Raw genomic sequence first — 25,025 nt, 5'->3', positions numbered from 1 at the left:
ATGTTTATTGAAAATTATGTTTAAGTTGGAATCAGGAATTGAGGGTTTCTGTTTGTTGGCTCCAAAAGGTTCCTACTGTGTTTGACATCAGGACTCCTAGATAGATATGTATAAATATGAATATACATAGATACATATACATATATATTATATTATTCTTTATTTATTGGGGTGGTCCTTGAGTTAGTCGCTTAATTCCTGAGACTTTCCTGCTCTATTTTATTTTTTTTTATTTATTTATTTTTTGTGTGAGGAAGATCAGCCCTGAGCTAACATCCGTGCTAATCCTCCCCTTTTTACTGAGAAAGACTGGCTCTGAGCTAACGTCTATTGCCAGTCCTCCTCCTTTTTTTCCCCAAAGCCCCAGTAGATAGTTGTATGTCATAGTTGCACATCCTTCTAGTTGCTGTATGTGGGACGCGGCCTCAGCATGGCCGGAGAAGCGATGCATCAGTGTGCGCCCAGGATACGAACCCGGGCCACCAATAGCGGAGCGCACGCACTTAACCGCTAAGCCATGGGGCCAGCCCGCTGCTCTATTTTAATATTCCATATCTGTAGGGAAACAATTGTGATAATTGTGTTTGATATATATAGTTTGATGTATTAGAGCCTGCCTGGTTTCAGATTTCCAGAGTTCTAATCTCTAAGTCTTAGTTTCCTCATCTGTAAAATAGAGATAACAGTAATATCTACCTCATTAGAGTTGTTTTAATAATTAAATAGTACATACGATTAGCACAGCATCTTATTTATAGTGACTGGTCAGTAAATGTTGACTATTGCTGCTATCATCATCATTATTATAATTATTAAATGGGTTTTTTCAGAGTCTCACAAAAAGGTCATGTGTTTTACATTGATGTCAGACAAGTATTAGTAAGCTGTAATTTTATTAGATTAAAGCTTCATTTTGCTGGCTTGACAGTATTTTTTCATCTCTAAATATGATAAACTTTCCTGATTTCAGGAAAAAGTGCTGTGAAAACATTTAAAATATGGTGTTCCCAGTTAGAGAATACTAAATATATTTGCCTGGCAAGGTTAAAAATGAATGCTTTCACCCTCTTACTTTACATAAATCATACCATTTTTAAAGAAATAGCTGTATTTAATTTGCACATGTTGTACATGCCCGATGATAAATTAAGCAATATAGAAAAAACAGAGAAGAAAATAAAAATCATGCCATATCCTGCTACTTAAGAGATAACACTATTAACATTTTGGAGTGCATCTTTTCAAACATTCCTCTGTGCCTATTCATAAACATATATAGATATATATGGATAATTTTATGAAATTGAATCATGTTATACCTGATATTTTGTGATCTGCTATTTTCAATCTAGTATAGATGCTATGGATATCTCTCTAGGTTAATAAATTTAGATCTATACCATTATTTTTAATAATTGCATAGTGTTCCTTTTTATACATTGCATACACATACACATACGTGTGTACATAAATCATAATTTATTAACCAATCACTTACTGATGGGTATTTAGTTTGCCTCTAGCTTGTAGTTGTTTAAAACAATTTTCTGGTGCACATTCTCTTTCCAAACATGTATGATAATCTCTTTAAGGTATATTCCTGTAAATGGAATTACATGTATTGTTTGCTGGTTGTCATTGAAATTAACAAGTTTATAGATGAGAATAATTAAAATGTAAATAAATATGTGTTTATGTATGTATCTTGGAAAGCAAGATGCATATTATAAAAACTACTTCAGTATTAGTTCAAATTCTGCCAAAGGTATGTTTTTATGTGGCCTGACAACTACAGATGCTAAATTATTAATCTTTCCCCAAATCACTTAAACTGAAATCATAAAAAAATTACAGTTGGTTTTGCAGCTGTCAGTGTCTACCTAGAAGGATGGGAAGGATGGATGTCCAGACTTTCTTTTCTTCCAGTGGTCTTAGAGGAGAGTGTCAAGAGAGCTCTTTTTACTGCTTACCATTTAAATAGGAGTTGAAAAACTCCCAAATGGAGCTTTCTGAGTGCCATACTGTAGTGTATCAGAATGTGCAGAATACTTTTAAGAAATAATCCTAAAGGTTTGGTTTGTAGTGTTATTTTTATTTGGTTCTTTACTGACCCTTCTTGATATTAAAAATGGCTCTGTTATAGGGACTGGCCTGGTGGTGTAGCAGTTAAGTTCACACACTCCACTTTGGCAGCCCGGGGTTCACAGGTTCAGATCCAGGGCACGGACCTGTGCACCACTTATCAAGCCATGCTGAGGCAGGCATCCCACATGTAAAGTAGAGGAAGATGAGCACAGATGTTAGTCCAGGGCCAATCTTCCTCAGCAAAAAGAGGAAGATGGACAACAGATGTTAGCTCATGGCTAATCTTCCTCACAAAAAAAAAAGAAAAAAGAAAAAAACCACGCTGTTACAGAAGACAGTTACTAGGGCAAAGAGAAATAAAATAAAGCCTGATCACTTGCAACTAGTGAAGGCTCTTTAACATTTTATGTTTTGAAGAGTTTGAGTGTTAACCTTGCTCTCCTTTTGGAATACTAAATTGATTATGTGCTACTTTTAAAACTCTTAAAGCACTGTTTTGATAATGAAATGTTTTCATGTGTCTTTGGGCTGGCAGGCAGGTTGTTGGAGGGGGTTACTGAAAAATCCTATTTCAACAATATGACTCCCAGTTTTCTACATCCAATACAATTGTTTTAGTCGTAGACAAAAAATATATGAACAAACCAGTTACATAGAACCATAGACAGTAAATTTTTGTATGGAAACATTTTTGTCCTCACTACTAATACAAGAAATAACTTTTTTTTTTTTTTTTTTAGGTTAGGTCGGAAGCAGAGTGCGCGAACCTAACCATTACGCCACCAAGAAATAAACTTTTAAGCAAATTTATAATACTTTGTATATGTATTAAAGAAATAGGATGTTTTTAAATGATGTCCAGTGATAAGGTTTTATGAGAGTAGTACATTCATACATTTCTGGGAATATTGCAAATTGCTACACTTTGGGTGGCAATATGACTTATACAGTTAGTGACATGAAAACTTCCACACTTTTTGACTTGTAACTCCAGTCCTAAGAATTTGTCCTTTGAAAAGACTGTCATTGGGCCAGCCCCGTGGCTTAGTGGTTAGGTGTGTGCGCTCCGCTGCTGGCGGCCCGGGTTCGGATCCCGGGCACGCACCGACGCACCACTTCTCCAGCCATGCTGAGGCTGTGTCCCACATGCAGCAACTAGAAGGATGTGCAGCTATGACATACAACTATCTACTGGGGCTTTGGGGGGAAAAAATAAATAAATAAAAATTAAAAAAAGAAAGACTATCATTTATATATATGAAATATGTAAAAGTGAAAAGAGTTATAGTGTGAGCGTAGTAGAATTGTAGATAATATTTAAGATTTTTTCCCTTAATTTTGATGTTACTTGCTTTTAAATGAAAGGGGAGAAAATACCTACCAGGAGTTCTAATCTTGGAAGATAGATTTAGGAGCAGGAGGCTAAGAGTATATAAACTCAAGTAATTTTAATCTATGATTTTCTGTAATCCAACTGAAATATAGGTAGTGAACCTATTGGACATTGGACATTTAAAAATAAATCTCAGAAGTTAAATAAAAGTGACAAGTTGTGTTTCTTCTATAAAAGAAGAAAGTGATCACTCTATATCTTTTGAAATAACAGGTGATCAAGAATAGCAGGACAGAAATCCCAGAGCTGGAATTATTTCCTCGATATCTTCTCTTCCTGAGACAGCAGCCTGCCACTCGGACACAGCAGTCTAACATCTGGGTGAATATGGGTATGATGAGCCTGAGAATGTTTCCTCAGCATTTGCCAAGAGGTAATTTAAGAATGCAGCAAGAATACAATGGATTTCCTTAAAAAAATAAAAACCAAGTTGCTCAAAGTCTGGTGCCACTGTACTAATACACATTCCCGTCTGGTTTCATACAGAATCAGTAAAGCACTTGTGGGGCTTAGATCTATGGTCATGCGCAAGACTAAATGGAGTAGAGCCAAAATCTCAGCAGCAAACTGGGAAGGGTTGTTTCCTTTTCTGGTTTGTAAACATACAAAGATAATAAACAGAAATAGATTTTACAAACTTTGTTTCTTTGAGAACAAGCGACTATAAATTATTTGATTGACCTAAGTTAGAGTCTACCAGTCAATGACTGGTCTTTTCAACTCCACTCAAATTTCTAAGAGGTAATCTGTTGGACAATATCATCTTTTTTTGTTTGCTTTTTGGTATGTTTTTGACGGAACATGATACATTTCTCATGCGAGGTCCAAGGAGCCTTTGTAAGAGACAGATAATACAGAGCAAAGGATATATTTTTTAAAATGAAAGTGATGCTTTGAAAAACATCAGGCTATCAAAATGACATATAAATATGTGCCCGTTTTAATGTATTACATGCGAAAAGTTATCCTTTCATTTCTCTATGAGGTTACATTTTATTGATGGTCAGCACTTGCTCTATGCTTTTGCCTTGCAAATATTTGAAATTGTTCTTCAGCAGAAATAATGAATTTATCCATTTACACAAAGTCTCAGACTTTGTGTTAACAATGCCAAATTGTTATTATAATTAATATGACTTAGTATGCAAGAACTACCTGTGAACCCAAACCAACCCTATAAGTACCATCCCTCCTTTGAAATTGAATAAGGTTAGTTTTATGTCTTCCTTAAAGGTTATATTCAGATAATATATGGAGATTCTCATACATATTGTTTGGTAAGAATTATAGCGAAGCAGTGGCCTCTGCCTAACCAAACTTTGTCTTTGGGGAAAATGTCAAAATCAAGGAACAGTGAAATAGCATCTCTATGAAACATTCTTGATTTAATTTTCCATTGAATAAAAGTATTTGCCTTACTTCCATGGCATCCATCGCGCATACCTTGTTTGATTCTCTTTGAAAGATAACATGAGAGGCAAGATGTGTTGTGCTTTTAGTAAGTATTCTTTGTAACTCTTGTGCTGATCCTAGATTTTTGCTGCTTCTGTAAATTCCACTAGATTTGTTGGTGCTATTCAAAAGCACAAAATTATATGTAATAAGTGGCCGCCTGCTTAATGAGCTATGCTATAAAAACTGTCTAGAATTCAAATAAATTTCTTATGTGGCTTAGGACAATAGAAATTGACTTGGACACTACACTTGCAAATGCTTCTGAATCCTAGAACTGGGTAGTTATTATGTTCCAAATTTGTTCTTAATTTGAAATTTTATTCCTTACTAATTAGTTGTGAAATCAATCATTAATCATTTTGAAGTTTATAAAAATATGCTTTTCTTGCTGTAATCTTATAACTAATCCTCTGATGTATAATTGGAGAAATTTGCTCTTCTGTTTTCTTTTAGGGATTATCTTTTGCTTGCTTATAGTAAGAGATTTGTTTTGTTATATGTTTAAAAATTGTTCATGGTTGGGTTTTATTCTGCCATAACATAGTTTTCATTTTTCTCATTATTCCACTTAAGATGGCTGTTTACTAGGCTCTTTTAGTCCTTTTGAAGTGGACAGGTATACAAACGTTGCCACAGTTACCATGACTTAAACGTAGCCTTTTTGACAGACAAGGCTACAGAAGTCATTTCTTAGATGATTTTTCAGCCTATTTTAAGTGGGTGAATTGTTTTTGGAAGCTCTAAAAAAGCGGATGATGGGGCCAGCCCGGTGGCACAAGCTGTTAAGTGCATGCACTCCGCTGCGGTGGCCCGGGGTTCGCCGGTTCGGATCCCGGGTGCACACCGACACACTGCTTGTGAAGCCATGCTGTGGCAGCATCCCATATAAAGTAGAGGAAGATGGCCACGGATGTTAGCTCAGGGCCAGTCTTCCTCAGAAAAAAGAGGATTGGCATCAGATGTTAGCTCAGGGCTGATCTTCCTCACAAAAAAAATAAAAATAAAAAAGCAGATGATGCCAGCACATTTAATGGGAGGAAAAAAGCTAAGTCACCGTTGAATGGGTGGAAAACTACCTAGAATGTTTAATTGTACCCTAGATGAATTATATTGATATGTTGTTTATTTTTGTTTCAGGTTGCTCAATAAACTATAACCTCCCATAGGCAGAGATAACTAGTTTAAGCTACAGCTTTTGTCTGGACTTTTGGCTGATTAGTTAACCGGGGTTTAGCAGATTGTTTTAGCGATCTGTCTTTGATTTCCATAATCTCTTGTCATTTCATCCTGCTTCTCTTTTGAAGTATGGTCATGTGTTGCTTAACAATGGAAATACATTCTGAGAAATGCATCATTAGGTGATTTCGTCATTGTGCAAACATCATAGAGTATACTTACAGAAACCTAGGTGGTTTCGCCTACTACACACCTAGGCTGTATGGTACTAATGGGACCACCATCATAAATGTGGTCCGTCTGTTAATGTGGTGCTTGACAGTATATGGTTAGACTTGATATATTCTTCACTCTTTCCCTTTGTTGCCACTCCTTTTGTTTCCACCTTGAGCCCTTCAGGAATTCAAAGTCATGTCTGCTGTGATCTTATTGGGCAGGCAGGCAATATGATTTTTTCCCCCCTTCTGCCTTTCAATAGGGCAATTTTTTTTGTCACAGGAAGCTTCTTAGCTTCATTTTAAAGCTCTGTGTGGCCATGTAGAGTCTACATGTGCTTAGAATTTTAAGTAAAATTTTTTTGTGTAATTGTACCAGTGTGTTAGGTAATTGGGCCCCTTAATGACAGAATGATGGGATTAGCAATTCAAAGACAGTTTATTTTAAGAAAGTAAATCAGGTGAATCCAATTATCTCTCTGTGGAATTCAAATCCTGTCCCATTTTATCTTCCCCATTCTTACACTGAGTTTTGATTTTGCTTTTGAGTGTAAGGGGGACCAAGAAACCAGGGCTTATTACTGATATTTGCCTCTCTTCTTGGGACCCGAATACTGCCAATTATTTGGGCCTCTTTGATTTTGTTACTCTTCCTTTCAAAGTTAAGGCTTTGGACTGACTCTAAGACACTTGGGTCTCCTGTCTTCATTTTAAAGCTTCTTAATATATAAAATTATTAAACCTGTAATTCCCATTTCTCATCAATATTTCCTAAAATAGTATGGTCCCCGTTGCTGAGAGGGGTGCTTTTTTTCTTTTTTACATCTGCCTTTTTCCTTATTGTGATTACTATGACCATAGGAAATGTACCTTCTCCGAATGCGCCATTAAAGCGGGTCTTAGCCTATACAGGCTGTTTTAGTCGAATGCAGACCATCAAGGAAATTCATGAGTATCTATCTCAGAGGCTGCGTATCAAAGAGGAGGATATGCGTCTGTGGCTTTACAATAGTGAGGTAAGAGGCATCTCAGAGTCATGAAGTGTCCTGATTAAGTGTCCTGATTAAATCCATATTTCATGAGTATGGGGTTTTGTCTACAGTAGTTATGCTGAAAGCCATATCTGGGATCTCAGTGAAAACTTCAACTTGTAAATTACTGCATGCAGGGCTGGCCCCGTGGCTTAGCGGTTAAGTGCGTGTGCTCCACTGCTAGCGGCCCGGGTTCGGATCCTGGGCGCGCACTGACACACCACGTTTCCGGCCATGCTGAGACCGCGTCCCACATACAGCAATTAGAAGGATGTGCAACGACGACATACAGCTATCTACTGGGGCTTTGGGAGAAAAAAAGGAGGAGGATTGGCAATAGATGTTAGCTCAGAGCCAGTCTTCCTCAGCAAAAAAATAAATAAATAAATTACTGCATGCATACATGTAGATATTTGTCACCTGAAATCCATAATAAGAGTTGATAATCATCTTATAAAGTAACAGCAAATATCTTTTGTTTTTTTACTAAGTAGAGTTTATTTTGAATTTGTTTTAAGGTAAATTATACACATATTAAAAAAAATTCAAACAATACAAAAATGTATAGTGAAAATTCTTTCTTCCCATCCTCTGACCCCTAAATTTCACTCTCTTCAGAGGCAGTGATGTTAATTGCTTATATATTCTTCCTCACATATGTAATATATTTTCAGATTGTACTCTGAAATTGGATCATAAATTACCCAGTTCTCTGTTCCCTAGTTCCTTCTTTCTTACATCCTCCTTTGGTCACCATTGAGAGGCAGTATAGTATAATAGTTAAGAACACAGCTCCTGGAGCCACATGGCCAGGGATTAAATCCTGGCTCTTGTTAGTTGTATAACCAAGGGCAAGTCAGTTAACTTTCTGCATCAGTTTTCTCATGAGTAAATGTGGAAAATAATAGTTTCTCTCTTAGGGTAGTTGTGAGAATTAAATGAATTAATTGAGCACTTTAGACAGAGTGAGCATAAACGAAAATATATATAATTCTATTGCATGACATTAGGTTTTACATTTTTTATCTCTAGTAAGTGATCAAGTTCCATCTTAATCACAAGCACATTTATGGAATTTCATACTAGGTGCTAAAGAAAATTTCTTTTCTGTAAGCTCTTCAGAAAATCTAAAGCTCAGTGAATTTTGGTTTGATGTGTGATGAGTCTTCTTCTGGTCTCCCCAAAATTCTATGTAACTTTGCTTTAGAAACAAAGTATATGTTTATGAAGTATACATTATTTTTCTCTCATTTTGCCACCTAAATTATGAGTATTTCTGAACAACTATAGTATGCCAAATACTGTCCCATGAGTTATGTAACTACAAGGACGTTTTTAATTGTCATTCATTTTTATTTCCATGTTTTTTTCATGTTTAGTAATCAATTAACAAAAACATTTCCTCTTCCATACATAGAATTACCTTACTCTTCTGGATGATGAGGATCATAGATTGGAATATTTGAAGATCCAGGATGAGCAGCACCTGGTAATTGAAGGTACAAGATGGAAGCATGCATCTATATTAGATTTTTAAGGGAAGAATTTAAAGATTTATTTACTCACTAATAACCCATTTTCTAATTTTGCCAACTGTTATTTGTTCATGTATTCTTAATGGTAAAGAAAATCCATCAAACCCTTTAGTTATAAGTTTAGCAAGTTTCTTAAAATTTTCAGGCAGCCTCTTTGAGTTTGAGTAAAGAGACTAACTTTCTTGCATAGTTAGTGGCATAGGCTTTCATTAGTCGTCAACACTGGACTCCACAACAGAGCTTACTTGTATATTCACACATAGGTTGACACACTGGCATGCACATATCGTTGAAAACATAAAGTGTGTCTTTTCCCATCAAGATTCCTGAAATTTATATAATGTCATAAACCAGTGTTACCTCAATGAAAAAAAAGATTCATGGAAACATTGCTAGCTGCTTTTGTATTAAAATGAATAGATTACTCTGACAGTTGTCACAATTTTAAAAGAATTGTAATAGTTCTAATGTATTAAGTTTAAAAGCATTGATTATTTCTATAGATGGTTGAGTATAATTTTACTTTCAGGTAGGTGATTGAGGGAATAGCTTACTAATTAATTCTGACCAAGTGACTATAAAATCCACAATATAAAGAGTTGGAATGGTTTCAGAGTCAATTACTAAAATTAACTTGATTTTTTTTCAGTTTCTGATTTAGGAATAACTCTTTTTTTTTTTTTTTTAACAGAAGTAATTGAGTGGGTCTGATTTGAATGGATAAGAAATTAACACACTCCTCTCTCTGTCTTTTCCAGTTCGCAACAAAGATATGAGTTGGCCTGAGGAAATGTCCTTTATAGCAAACAGTAGTAAAATAGATAGACACAAGGGTAAGTCTCCAGTGTATTATATTTAAAAAGATTATCTTAAAATTGTTTTTTTTCCTCTCAATTATTGAAGTGTTAGGAACTTTAGCTTTCTAGTTCAAAAGTGATTAGGCCGCCTATTATGTTTCTTTTTGCTATTATGTTTCTTTTTCCTGAAGCAGGAAAACATCAGATTTCTTTCTATCCTTGCAATAAAATAATTTATATATTTTTAAACACACAATACTAGGAGAGAACTGTTTGAATTCGAAAAAACTATTGTGGCAATTAAAGAGAATCATTGCTGGGCCGGCCCCGTGGCTTTGTGGTTAAGTGCATGCGCTCCGCTGCTGGCGGCCCGGGGTTCAGATCCCGGGCGTGCACCGACATACCGCTTCTCCTGCCATGCTGAGGCTGTGTCCCACATACAACAACTAGAAGGATGTGCAACTATGACATACAACTATCTACCAGGGCTTTGGGGGAAAAAATAAATAAATAAATAAAATTAAAAATTAAAAAAAGAGAATCATTGCTGCTTCTAGATTATAGATGAGCATGGATTATCATGATTGCCAATGACACTCCATAAAAAACCCTCTACTTTAGCATTGAAAGACCAGGTAGAGAAATATTAGCTCCATTTAGCTGTTAAAAGAGTTATAAAAATCATTGCATCATACAAGTAACTGTTTATCTTACTACAGCTAGGCTTTGGTTCTCATATTGTTTGTTGCAGTTCCCACAGAAAAGGGAGCCACAGGTCTGAGTAATCTGGGAAACACATGCTTCATGAACTCAAGTATCCAGTGTGTTAGTAACACACAGCCACTGACACAGTATTTTATCTCAGGAAGACATCTTTATGAACTCAACAGGTAATCTTTCTTGAGTCATCAGCCTCTTAACTTTTTATAACTTTGAAATGAACCCAGTATCACCTAACTATCCTCTTTCTTCACCCCAGGGGAGAAAAGTCTTTCTTATTTGCCGTATTTAGTATGAAATAAGGACCTGGGGATACTTCTTTTGTTTTAAAAAGATATTTTGATGTGAGAAAATAGATGCTAGGCTTTTCTGTGCCTACGTGATTGTGATTTATGAGAATCCTTGGCAACAAATTTTCCTCTCAAACTTCTAGGACAAATCCCATTGGTATGAAGGGGCATATGGCTAAATGCTATGGGGATTTAGTACAGGAACTTTGGAGTGGAACTCAGAAGAACGTCGCCCCATTAAAGCTTCGGGTAAGCAGGTTAAAATAATATGAAAGTATTTAAGTCCTAAGCAGTTGTTTAAGTAATTATTTTTCTCTACATGTTTTTTATATTTACCTTTTTAGTTTTAGTTTAACTAAGGTTTTTGGGTCCTTCGCTAGGCAGAAATTGAATGTCAAATACTTTTACTTGTTCAAATATATGTGTAATATTGCTATAGATGTAGTGGGTAGGAAAAGATCAAAGCCACATTCTAAATTTGGGATATCATTCATTTTACTAATTAGTCAGGTATCTTACTTGTATATATAGTAAACCTTTCTTTGTTAGTTCTTCACTATTAGAAGTATTCTAACTGCAGGGTAGACCTCTGAATCTAATGAATAATACTCAATACTCAATACTTTTAACATTACTAGGATAAGTAGGTCTATCTGTAGAATAAAAAAAGCAGAAAGAAAACATGTAATTAACGGATACAAATTTTACATTAATATTATATGTAGTGAATTTTATTGAAGTTAGGATTATTTTTTATCTTGATTTAAAAACAAGGCAAAAGCTAATTTTTAGGTTAAAAATTAATAATCATAATCATAATAGTTAGAAATTTGATTACTTACCACTTACCAGGCACTATTCTAATTACTTTATGTGTATTAACTCATTTAATTTTCTAAATGGCCTTATTATCTCCATTTTATGGCTCAGGAAACTAATGCTCAGAGCAGTAAATAGCAAGCACAAAGTTGCAAGCTAGTTAATAAATCCTCACAGTTAAACACGCGGCTAGGGGCCGGCCCGGTGGCATATGGGTTAAGTTCACCCGGTCCGCTTCAGCAGCCCGGGGTTCATGAGTTCGATCCCGGGTGCCAACCGAGGCACTGCTTGTCAAGCCATGCTGTGGCGACGTCCCATATAAAGTAGAGGAAGTTGGGCACAGATGTTAGCCCAGGGCTCATCTTCCTCACAAAAAAAACAAAAACAAACAAATAAATAAATAAAATAAACACGAGGCTGTTCTGCCTCTGATAATAAAAATTAGGATATACCAAGACCAGAAAAATTAACTGTAGAAGAAAACAGTATAACAGGAAATCTTTCATTGTGAGCAAATGCTATTTTAATAGTCTTATCTGTCTTAAATGTCTTCTGTGTACCTAAAGAACTGTTTGCTTATATGATACTGAACTGGGATAGAGTATTGGCCAAAATACGTTTTTTGCTTTTTTTTTTTTTTTTTTTTTTTGTCTTTTGAGATTAAGAGTAGAAAGATTTCATGATTATCCAAAATATATTTGCTGAAATAGAGACAGACTAAATACTATATACTATTTACCTTCTTATAATCCCTCTGATTGAATTTTGGGACATATTCTTTCCAAATTTTACAGAGTAGTGAATAATGAGTTTGATTCCTCTTATATTTATAGTGGACCATAGCAAAATATGCTCCCAGGTTTAATGGGTTCCAGCAACAAGACTCCCAAGAACTTCTGGCTTTTCTCTTGGATGGTCTTCATGAAGATCTCAACCGAGTTCATGAGAAGCCATATGTGGAATTGAAGGACAGTGATGGCCGACCAGACTGGGAAGTGGCTGCAGAGGTTTGTCGGTTTTGAGCTTCTAAGTAAGCAATAGGTAAAATGTTCTGGCCATAAATGTGTGTTGCACAACTTAATGCTAACTAAACTATTCTGTGATCAGATTTTTACTGTGAAAATAAAGGAATTTATATTTTTCTACTTAATTCTTGTGCAGTAATGCCAAAACAAAGCACCTTTAATGAAAATAGAAAAATGCCTTTTCACGTTGTAAGCTTGTGAGAAAGGACGTAGGAATAATTATTCAGTAGAACTTCAGGAGTCCCTATAAATGCTGAAGTAATGTGTACAGTGACAAATAGACGTGTTTTATCTGCTTTTTAATGGACAAAACTTTAATTCTCATCTGTGTTACCATGCTAAGAACAAAGAAAAAAATCAAATTTTCCATCTGAATTTAATATTTTATAGGTTGAGCAGAAAGAATCACATTCTATTTCATAACTGGGTTTCTCTACTATCTCAGTAGGCAATACATTTTAAATTACATATCTGAATTGTAAATTTGTAGGCGGAAAGCTTTTATATTTTAAGTGAAGATTGAGGATTATATTCTTGCATTTAAATCCAATATATTTAACTAGTTTCTTTGAATTTGTTCAGAAATACTTATTTTTTGAATTTTGAAAAAAAAAAAAATTCCCTAATGTTTTTCCTTGCTAGGCCTGGGACAACCATCTGAGAAGGAATAGGTCGATTGTTGTGGATTTGTTCCATGGGCAGCTACGGTCCCAAGTCAAATGCAAGACATGTGGACATATAAGTGTTCGATTTGACCCTTTCAATTTTTTGTCTTTGCCACTACCAATGGACAGTTATATGCACTTAGAAATAACAGGTAGGTCACGAAGTTCTGAAAAATCATTTAACTTCATTGTCTTTTACCTTATTCAAGCAGCCTGAATTTGTGAGTATAGTCATTTGTTTATAATGCATTCTCATGAAGATTGGTAGTCAGCATGTTATAATCGAACAATCTAATTTCAGGCATGATTTGAGGTTTGAAAGACGGAACATGGGTCCATTTTTGGTCCATTTTTGATTCTCTATTAGTCCAGACATGCCAGAAACTCTCTTTAAATTCTTGCAAAGCCACTCACACTTCTATACCAGGTGAACATCAAAAAATAATGATTTCATTTAATATTATCCTTAAGTACCATCTGTTGTAGCGTTTACATATAAAATAAAAATTCTAAGCTGAAATGTTTGCTATTTCCAAGTCATACACACACACACAACACACATATATGGTGTAAAGCTTTCAAGGAAACCTGCATTTTACTGATAAAAGATCTTTTATCTTTACTAGTTATTAAGTTGGATGGTACTACCCCTGTAAGATATGGACTAAGACTGAATATGGATGAAAAGTACACAGGTTTAAAAAAACAGCTGAGTGATCTCTGTGGACTTAAATCAGAGCAAATCCTTCTTGCAGAAGTACATGGTTCCAACATAAAGGTAATATTAACTATTCTTTCTAGGAAACCTTTGATTCCATCTTTCAAGGGTCACAGTTTTCTCAATTATTATGTTGATTGACTGAGGGAGATATTAAAACAAAAAAAAAAAAACTAAACCAAAAAATTGTCAAGTTTTCCATCCCAGAAACTTAAAAGGATTGTCTACCAGAATAAAGGAATAATGGTGATGGTCATATTTTTGAAGAGGGGAAATATGTAAGCCCAAGACTACCTGTATGGAGTGATCTAGCTATGTCACTACCATATAGGTTTCCCCCAGTGACTGCTGCTGCTGCACTTGACAGCTATTCTGTATTACCACTGTCACTGGAATTCTTCCTAGGTTAAAGTATTTTGTGCATTTATGAGTGTATGCTTTCGGTATTTACTTATGAATATAAATACCTGGCCTTTCAGTGCACTAAGAAGTTAAGAGAGTAAAGACAAATTAACACAAATCACTTCTTCCTGCATACCAGCTAGAGAAAGAGACATTGTAATAAATGTATTGCCTACCCTAAATTGAGCTCCTACCAGTAGTAGTATTTTTATTCATCTTTGGGGTTTCTGAGCAAACTCCTACCTCTTTGACCTTTTTTTTCATATGTAATGCAAAGGTGAGATCTCTCTGAGAGTTTTCAATTTAGATACTTGAAATGAAGGGCAAAACGTAAGTCAACTATATACAATATACTTCCTTCGTATGTAAAGGGATAACAGTTTTGTCAGTAAGGTGAGTTTATCAAGCTTTCATCTTTTAGTTATTTGAGACAAATTATTTAATCATCTTGTTTGTGTTACTGATGAAAGCATCTAAGACATTCATTTCAAATATGTCAGAGAGATGATTTTTCGTTTTATCTGAAACATCTCCCCCTTCTCATCTTGCCTCTTTTTCTGTAGAATTTCCCTCAGGACAACCAAAAAGTACGACTCTCAGTGAGTGGATTTTTGTGTGCATTTGAAATTCCCATCCCTGGATCTCCAATTTCAGCTTCTAGTCCAATACAGACGGGTAAGATAGAACTAGAGCTCCTCTCATGATTTCAGCTTTAAATGTTGGTCTAAGCATTGTCATCGTCTTTATATTTGTATTAGAGCAAAAGAATTTTGGAGCCTGAAAGAAACCTTGGTGATCATTTGTCTCAACTTCCTTATTTTATAGATGAGAAACCTAAAATTCAGCGAACCTAAGTGACTAAGTTAGATAGATAGTTATTAGCTAAATCTACCACTGGAATTCAGATCTCTTTTAACTCTTTTATCTAATACTAAATGGCAACAGATGGTATGAGAAATATTTTGTATATTTGGAATATACAAAAAAATAAATATGACTAAAAAGGAATCTGTTTATCTCATATTGCATATAATTTAATATGGTCATTCAGTGAGTCTTTTTGGCCATTAATGTGGGTTGCCTGTTCTTCTCTATACTGCTGATAATTAGAGTCATTCCTCAACTATAAAGGGCTTCAGAGAGAATGAGGCTCCTCTCAATGGCACTTAGTAGATAGTAGTGATGGTGGGTTGGTGGATGATTTAATATTACTCTTTTGTTTATTTTTTATTTATTTATTTAAAAAATTTTTTTTTCAGGAAGGTAGGCCCTGAGCTAACATCTGTTGCCAATCTCCCTCCTTTTTTCTCCCCAAAGCCCCAGTAGATAGTTGTATGTCATAGTTGTACATCCTTCTTTTTTTTTTTTCCTTTTTTTGTGAGGAAGATCAGCCCTGAGCTAACATTTGTGCTAATCCTCTTTTTCCTGAGGAAGACCAGCTCTGAGCTAACATCTGTTGCCAATCCTCCTCCTTTTTTTTTTTCCCCAAAGCCCCAGTAGATAGTTGTATGTCATAGTTGCACATCCTTCTAGTTGCTGTATGTGGGACGCGGCCTCAGCATGGCCAGAGAAGCGGTGCATCAGTGCGCTCCCGGGATCCAAACCCAGGCCGCTGGTAGCAGAGCGCGCGCACTTAACCGCTAAGCCACGGGGCCAGCCCTGTACATCCTTCTAGTTGCTCTATGTGGGACGCTGCCTCAGCATGGCTTGATGAGCGGTGAGTAGGTCTGTGCCCAGGATCTAAACCAGCGAACCCCGGGCCACCACAGCAGAGTGCACAAACTTAACCGCTACGCCACTGGGCCGGCCCCTACTTTTTTGTTTAGATTATCACTGTCCAGTAGAATTCTCTGCAGTGATGCAAATCTTCTATAATCTTTGCCATACAATACAGAAATTAAAATCTTCCAATCAGTCTACAATTATTATTTGAACTATGATTTCTCCCTGTTCTTTGTTAAAAGAGACTATGCCATCAGTGGTCTGGGTCCCCATGGTAATTGAGAAAAGAGCAAAGATGAAGGTACCACAAGCTTATGATGCTATACTTATCTTTGAATTTGTAGATTTCTCCTCTTCCCCATCTATGAATGGAATGTTCACCCTAACCACCAATGGGGACCTGTCCCGACCAATATTCATCCCCAATGGAATGCCAAACACTATTGTGCCATGTGGAACTGAGAAGAACTTCACAAATGGAATGGTGAATGGTCATATGCCATCTCTTCCTGACAATCCCTTTACAGGCTACATCATTGCAGTCCACCGAAAAATGGTTAGTTTAATGTTAGGCAAGTTACTGCTGGTCTTGCCAGTGTCATTTGTGAAACATAGCCATTTTCTGTCTTTGCATCATCTTCATTGCATGCACTTTCAGTGTGTTACGTATGCTATTGCACGTGATCGGGGCCAGGATTTAGTATACACGTGACGGCCTATATATGAAATGACATTCGTCACTCATAATTAAGAAGCAGCAGGATAGCTGGTGCATCTGAATGCTACTTTCTTTGAAAAGTTTGTGTCTCCTATATGTTCTTGTAAGCATATTCATCTTCTTCTCTGCCATATAAGTGTGGATGCCTTTGGGGAAAGTTTTGTTTGTTTATTGGAGGGAGGGGGACGACAAGAATGTTCTTTGGCAAGACAAGTTGTGCATAATTCCTCCTTTGGTAGACTAATATATAGCTATTGCATTAAAGGCTGACTCTGATTAAAAAACGAAAATTTGAAAACTCTGATCAGTGGATAATTGTTAAAAAGGTAATCATTGTATATGCTGGCAGCTTGGTGGAGTAGAAAGAGCACTGAACTAGGAACTCAGTGGTGTATGATTTAGTTCTAATTCTGCCACTAGAAAGCCGATTGAGCTCTTTGGGCCTCAGTGTCCTAATTTTATAAAATGAGAAATAGGACTGCTAGATAATTTCTAAGATCTATTAGTTACCTTTACTTCTGTTCAAAAATTCCCTCTAGTCTTCTGATTTCCAAGGGATAACAGGTTATAACTTTCATTTATGATTAAAGCACAAATAAACATCAGAATCTGACCAAACTAGTTCACCCTGACATCATAGAAGACACCAAGCTTGGCTCTCTCATCACTTTTTCCTCTCAGATTTTCTTTATTTTTCTCTTCAGTCTTTGTCTCCTGTTTTCTTATCTCATTTTCTTTGTAGATTTTTCTGGTTTCCTTTTTATTATTTTTTTATTCCCACCATATTTGTTATATTTATTGCATAAAGCGTAGTGTTTTCTACTCATTTAAAAAAGCAAGTGAACTGAGTTTTGTAAGGATGCTAGATACAAGGTCAATACAAAAAAGTCAAGTACATTAATTATATAGCAGCAACAAGAGAAAATGAAGTTGTTAAAAAAAAAAGCACGGTATTAGTTTCTTGGGACTGCTGTAACCAATTACCACTAACTTGGTGGCTTAAAACAACAGTAATTTATTCTTGCACAGTTCTGGAGGCCAGAAGTCCGAAATCAAGGCATCAACAGGGCCGTGCTCCCTCCAAAGGCTTTAGGGGATAATCTTTCCTTGTCTTTTCCGACTGCCACAGGCATTACTTAGCTTGTAGTTGCATAACTCCAGTCTCTGCCTCTGTTTTCACATGGCCTTCTTCTGCTTCTCCCTCTGCCTTTCACTGATAACACTTGTCATTGGATTTAGGGGCCATCCAGATAATCTAGGATGATCTCACCTCGATATCCTCAACATAATTACATCTGCAAAAAACATTTTGCCAAATGAGGTTATATTCCCAAATTCTTAGGGTTAGGATGTGGATATATCTTTTGGGGGGCCACTATTCAATCCACTATAGATATCATTTGTCATAGTATCAAAAAAATTAAGTACCTAGAAATAAACGTTATAAAAAATATACAAGGCATCTACATAGAAAACAATAAAATATTATTGATAGAAATTAAAGAAGACTCAAATATAACTTTGTGTATGTATGCTTGTGTGTTATATAACTCAATAAGCTGATTCTAACATGTGGAAGTACAAAGCACAAAATATCCAAGACGGTCTTCAAGAAGAACAAAGCATGAGGAATTGAGCTACCAGATATGATTTACTTTATAAAGCTATGATATTTAAGACATTGTGACGTAAAGATATTGGTGTGAGAAAAGACAAACAGACCAATGGAGTAGAATAGAGAGCCCAGGAACAGGTTCATCCATGTATGAACATTTGATTTATAACAAAGATGGCCTTGCAGAGCAGTGAGAGGAAGACAATTTTCTCAGTAAATGGTGCTGGGATAATTGGATATCCATATGAAACTTGGCACCTACCTCTCATCATATAAGTCAATTCCAGGTAGACTGTAGAACTACATATGAAAGCAAAACAATAAAATAGCCGCTAGAAGATAATAATGGTGAATATATTCATGTCCTTGGTGTAGGGAAAGACTGCTTAAATAGGACATGGAAAGCACTAACCATAAAGGAAAAGATCGATAAATTAGACATCATTAAAATTGAGAACTTTAGTTCCATCAAAAGGCACCATAGTAAAAAGGCAAGCCTTGGATTAGAAGATGTTTGCAATTAATATAACCAACAAAGGGGCTCAATCCAGAAAACATAAAGAACTCCTATCAGTCATTAAGAAAAAACAAACAATTCCGTAAAAAATTGTCAATATTTAAATAGGCATTTCACAAAAAGTCATATAGCCATAAGCATATGAAAAAGTGATCAGCTGAACTACTAATCAGGGAAATGCAAATTAAGACCACATTGTGATATCACTGCACACCCACCAAAATAGGTAAAATTAAACAGATTGAAAGTGTTAGTAAGGATAATGGAACAACAAGAACTCTCATACACTGCTGATAAGAGTGTAAATTAACAACTACTTTGTAAAATAGTTTTCTAGTTAAAGATAAGCAGTTCCACTCCTAAGTGTCCACGCAGCAGATCATGTGCCAGGCAATGTATACAAGAGGATTCATAGCAGCATTGTCTATAATAGCCCAAAGGTGAAAACACAAAATGAAACGTTAAATCCCCATTAGTAATAGAAAGGATAAGGAAGTTGATATATGTTCATACAATAGAATATTATACACTAATGAAAATGAATAGATTTATAGTTGTAACCAATATAAATGAATCTCATAATGTTGTGGGAAAGAAGCAAGACACAAAAGAAATACAAATTATAGGATTCTATTTATAAATAAAAACTTTTAAAACATGGAAAATGAAATTTACTGTTTATGCATAGGATATAAAACTATAAAGAAAAGCAAGAAAATGATTACCATAAAATTCAGAATAACTGTTACCTTTAGGAGGAAGGGAGAATTCATGGTTGGGAGGAAGCAAAAGGGAAGCTTTTGGAGTGCTGTCTGTATTCTGTTTCTTGACCTGGCTGGTGATTACATGGCTATTTGCTTTGTAATAATTCTTTGAAATGTACTTTTTTCTCCCCTTTAAATTAGTAACTCTTGACTCAAAGTGAGTTTCTGACCACGTGGATGATGTTCTGTGGATCATGTTCTAGGCAGGATTGTATGAGCAGACAGCCTAGAGAAGTAAGGGATATATTTGTGACTTGGAATTTTTTTTAAGCACAGCTCCAACTGGTCCCATCAGCTAAAATAATTGGGTGATTCATGCATTTCCCCATGTCTTTTTTTTACCAAGCATTATCAGATCATATATTAAGAACTCCGATGTACTTTTTAAATCTTTCTTAGGAAACAGCTCTCTTCAGTTATCATGTATATGTTATATAAAGTGCTTGGTAAGTGCTAAAGCATTTGTACAGGTTTTTCTAATTATTGGACCATAAAGCCATATTAGCAGCTCTAAATTTTCACCTTTTAACCAGTCCTCTATTTCCGGTTTCCTTCATGATCTAGCCAGCTTTGGGGAATGCCTAAAATTGATTTTATCATCTGTCTGTCCCAAGTCAGCTCCCTTTTCACATTATTTCGGTGGAAGGCAACACCATTCTTTACGTGCTAAAGGCTACTAAAAGGTGGGAATGTTCTTAGATTTTTTTCTCTTTTCTTCTGAAACCCTATATTCAATATATCATTGTGCTTTTAATTTTTTCTTTCAAAATACTATTTAAATTTACCATTTCTTCATTTTTATTGCCACCTTCTTTCAGACCCTTTTGATCTCACGGTTGAATTACTTTGAAAGTAGTTTATTTTTCTTCTACTCCCTTCTGTAAGGTAGAAAAAGAAGAGCAATACGGCAAGGCAACATAGGCAAGGATGTTTAGAGAATAAAGGGAGAAATAGAAAAACAGTATATTGACACAACTAAAGGACAAGTCAATTTCAAAAAAATAAATAAATAAATAAATAAGAAAGAAAGAAGTAGTTACGTGGACCAGAGAAGTTAAAAACACTGAAAACTGCAAAGTTTGGCAGTGTAACCAAGTAAAGAAATAGGGCAAGAATTTAGCGTAGTCAGGTCAAGTTTTTTCAGATGAGAGAGAAAATTGTTAGGAAAGGACAAAAGGAAAATTCCTGGTGCGGTAAAGCTGGGAGCATTTTCCTATGAGGAACTGAGCAGATGTGGGCCCTAGGGCACTGGGAGAAGTTACCTTCAAGAGGATGAAAATTGTGTGGGTTTAGAAAAGATAGACTGAAAAGAGTAGAGGAAAGAGATCCTTGCTTAAATGATCTCATCTGCTGAGAGAGTGGAAGAAAGGTAGAAATTTAAGGAGAGGAGAACAAATCTAAGTTGTTAGATTTTTAAAAAATAGTTATTCTGAACTCTGTCCACGTTTCTGTGGGTCTTACAATAATACCAACACATGAAACGGAGTCTTAAAATCATGTATTTAACTAAGCTTAAAGGAACAATGGCAAAATAAAATGCTTGAGAATCTGAAATAAAAGAGTTTTTTCACTTAGAAACTAGCTAACCCTTAGTGAGTTTATAGTTATGGATTTAGCTTCTCTACTACATAAAGAATTAAACAAAGAATTAAATATCCAAGTGCTCAACAGCTTTTTGAGTAATCCTGAACTCCCACCAACCTTTATATTAATCTAAATTTTTGTTTTATTAAGCAAGCATTTCCAAGCTAATTCTGTGCACTATGTCTGTATTAAGGAATATCATAAAAATCTTCACATACTCAAAGCAAATATTTTTAAATTTTACCTTTTATTCTATCATGTATTTAAAAAATAAAACTAAAGTCACTCACTTTCTTTTAGGAAGGTGGGTAAGTTGTTACAAAATTAAATGACTGGATTTTTACAAGTCTCCAAAAGTTTGGGAATTGCTGCTCTAACAACAGTTATCAACAGCTTATTCTTAGAAAATTGCATTTTGAGGGACTTTTGGTTTACTGGCATACTTTGTAGAGAAAGGGTTTTAATTGTTAAAAGCCTTGAGCTATGAAACTGTTACTAGGGTTTTTTGGTTTTTGGCGGGGAAGTCTGGCCCTAAGCTAACATCTGTTGCCAATCTTCCTCTTTTTGCTTGAGGAAGGTTGTCCCTGAGCCAACATCTGTGCCAGTCTTCCTCCATTTTTGTATGTGGGATGCTGCCACAGCATGGCTTGATGAGCAGTGTGTATGTCCGTGCTCGAGATCCAAACCTGTGAACCCCAGGCCGCTGAAGTGGAGTGCGCAAACTTAACCACTACGCCGGCCCCAAAACTATTAGTAGTTTTACATGCGATGCAGCGTGTGTGAGAAATGTTTATAAGAGAAAGCTAATTTGAAAATATTAAATGCTGAAAACCCAAGTTTGATAGATAGACAGCAACTCTGAAATTGGCAATTACCTCAGCCTTTCAATGACTTCACTTTCAATAACCATTCTCTTTGTATTAATAAAGATGGTTCTATAAGTAAAGAGAGAAGAGTGGTAGTGACTAATTTGAAAATGGCGCTGACGCCTGTTACTGGCAGTTGTAGAAGAACAAAAGGGAGGAATTAGAGGCCTGTCTTCTCAGCTCTCTCTTCTCTTGTTTGTATAGATGAGGACAGAACTGTATTTCCTGTCATCTCAGAAGAATCGTCCCAGCCTCTTTGGAATGCCACTGATTGTTCCATGTACTGTGCATACCCGGAAAAAAGACCTATATGATGCCGTTTGGATTCAAGTATCTCGATTAGCCAGCCCACTCCCACCTCAGGAAGCTAGTAACCATGCTCAGGATTGGTGAGTTCAGGGGATCAGCCTAGACCTGTGGTTTCTAAACGTTAGAGAGAGAAGAATTTTTGTGAATTCTGTGTGATTTATAGGACCCATTCCATGTCAGGTTAATCACTCTGTGAAGAACCCTCCAGACAGCATTAACCATTTGGTTTGATCTTTTGATTAGGAGAGGCTACAGCTTCTTTTCATCACCTAGACACTACTATCTAATAATCCTTTCATTCTCTAGTGTCTTGCCTAAATCCCTCCTGTTAATGTTTTAAATGCTTCAGGTAATATCCTTGACTTCTATTGTTACAAAAGTAGAGAGTGTAAATTCCTCAGGAAATTTGTATCATCTCCACCCTCTGAAATTCAGAATGGGAGCATTAGTGTGCATGTCTGTACCTGAACTCTGAAAAAGTTTCATGCCATAACAAGTGATTCAGTTGGATTATTTCCATACTATGTCATTTTAACATAGAATAATTTCATAAGGTAAAGAAAATAAAGATTTTCTTTTTTCTTTCCATTCCTCCTATCACTGTTCTGTTGAATTAGTAAATTTATTTACTTCTAACAGTTGCTGGGATTTTGTGCCTAATTTATATCTCAATTGAATTGCAGATCATTTTCTTGCTATCATGGTGCAAGTGAGAGTTCTGTTTCTATGTTAACTGAGTAAAGAAGTTCTCTTTGCTGATAGGTTATTTGTTATGGTTTGGATTCTACTGATGATTAGGATAAGGCTTAAGATAAATAAATCTTAAAAAAAACTGCAAATAATAGATAAGCAATTTAATTGATGAATGTTGTGTTTAGTAAAAATAACAGTAGGGCGAGATTAAATTTGAAGTCCAAGTCTGATTGAATTAACAGGGCTCTAGGTGAGGGCTTGCTAATGAATTGGATATAGAATATGAGGGAAAGAGGAGTCCAGGCTAGATTTTCAGCCTGAGCAATTGTTTGTGAATTGTGGTACTGTTTAATGAAATGAGGAAGACTGGAGAAGGAGCAGGTTTTGGTGAGAGATAACAGGAATCAAGTTAAATTCAAGATGTGTGTTATATTTTCAAGTGGGACATAGACTTAAGATTTCTTTGTTGGAGACATATAGGTGTCATCAACAAATAGTTGATATTTAAAGCCCTGAGAGCAGATGATATCATTTAGAGAGTAAAAGTTAGATGGAGAAGTTGCCCAAGATCTAATTCCTGATGCATTCCAACATTTAGAGGTTGGAAACAGGAGGAAGAAGCAACAAAGGAGATTGAGAAGGAGGAACCAGTGATATAAGAAGAAAAGCAGGAGTGAGTATTGTCCCAAAAGTTAAGTGAAAGAAGTGTTTGAAAGAAGGATTGATCAGTTTCAAATGCTACAGAGAGATTGAGTAAGAAAACTGGGAATTGACCACTGGATCTGATAAAATAGCAGTCCTTGGTGACCTTTGCAAAAGCTGTTTTAGTGGAGTAGCATAGATGAAGACATGGAGGTTGAAGTAGGTTAAAGAGAAAATGGTCCTATGGACATTAAAAAGATAATAAGAGCTTATCTTCTAGAGATAACACACTGAAATATTTATGGATGAAGATGATAAAATTGCCTCTGATTTCCTTCAGAAGAATCTAGTGAGTCACAATAGCCAAGAGGTGGAAACATCCCAAATGTCCAGATGAATGGATAAACAAAATGTGGTATATACATACAATGGAGTATTATTCAGCCATAAAAAGGAATGAAATTCTGATACATACTACAGCATAGATGAACCTTGAAAACACTACGCTAAGTGAAATAAGCCAGATTCAAAAGGAGAAAGATTATATGAGTACACTTTTATGAGGTATCTCGAATAGGAAAATTCATAAACAGAAAATAGTTTAGAGGTTACCAGGGTCTGGGAGTAGGGGAGAGGGGGAGTTGTTATTGCTTAATGGGTACGAAATTTCTGTTTGGGAAGGTGAAAAAGTTCTGGAGATGGATGGCGGTGATTGTTGCACAACATTGTGAATGCACTTAATGCCACTGAATTGTACACTTAAATATGGTTAAATGGTAAATTTTATGTATATTTTACCACAATTTTAAAAAATGGAATAAAATAATCTAGTGGGGCTAGGTAAGGGTATAGATGAAATAAGAGTGGCCAAGAATTGATGATTGTCGTAGTTAGGTGATGAATACATGGGGATTTATTGTGCAATTCTCTACTTTTGTGAATGTTTGTCAATAAATTTGAAAAATTAGATTAAATGGACAAATTCCTAGAATTGAGGATCTATATAAAGGTGATTATTTTGAGGGACGGTGGATGAGGAGGAAAGTGAGGCTTTGAGGGCAGTGATTAGAGATTTCTACTGGGTCAAAGAATTGTTAGAATAGTGATATTTGAATAAGTGATCCAAAAAAATAGGAGATGGTTGTTGCAAAGTAGGATATTTGGAATTGAGATTTTTGGAGATAGTAAAGTCCTTATCATTGTTTTCACTACCGTGTAATAGCCACTACCAATTGACAAGGTCTAGAATATGACCATTGGAGAGGGTAG

At 35.6% G+C, this 25,025-nt stretch overlaps 1 protein-coding gene across 2 annotated transcripts in view; it reads left to right on the top strand.

Moving 5' to 3' along the window:
* The window catches only part of USP32 (ubiquitin specific peptidase 32), a 220,177-nt gene that overhangs the window by 180,147 nt on the left and 15,005 nt on the right, over positions 1 to 25,025 (top strand). Inside the window, exons 16-27 of one of the 2 annotated variants that reach the window (XM_058560459.1) lie at positions 3,692 to 3,851; positions 7,186 to 7,340; positions 8,773 to 8,854; positions 9,649 to 9,723; positions 10,439 to 10,577; positions 10,841 to 10,946; positions 12,350 to 12,523; positions 13,184 to 13,358; positions 13,833 to 13,984; positions 14,890 to 15,001; positions 16,393 to 16,604; positions 22,317 to 22,501. In XM_058560459.1, the coding sequence (XP_058416442.1) occupies positions 3,692 to 3,851; positions 7,186 to 7,340; positions 8,773 to 8,854; positions 9,649 to 9,723; positions 10,439 to 10,577; positions 10,841 to 10,946; positions 12,350 to 12,523; positions 13,184 to 13,358; positions 13,833 to 13,984; positions 14,890 to 15,001; positions 16,393 to 16,604; positions 22,317 to 22,501 (1,727 nt within the window). The remainder of the gene's footprint in view (positions 1 to 3,691; positions 3,852 to 7,185; positions 7,341 to 8,772; positions 8,855 to 9,648; positions 9,724 to 10,438; positions 10,578 to 10,840; positions 10,947 to 12,349; positions 12,524 to 13,183; positions 13,359 to 13,832; positions 13,985 to 14,889; positions 15,002 to 16,392; positions 16,605 to 22,316; positions 22,502 to 25,025) is intronic. The other variant, XM_058560460.1, reaches the window with a different exon arrangement.

The sequence above is a fragment of the Diceros bicornis genome, chromosome 18 (genome assembly GCF_020826845.1).
Source record: "Diceros bicornis minor isolate mBicDic1 chromosome 18, mDicBic1.mat.cur, whole genome shotgun sequence".
NCBI lineage: Eukaryota > Metazoa > Chordata > Mammalia > Perissodactyla > Rhinocerotidae > Diceros > Diceros bicornis.
This window is presented reverse-complemented; position numbering and strand designations above follow the sequence as displayed.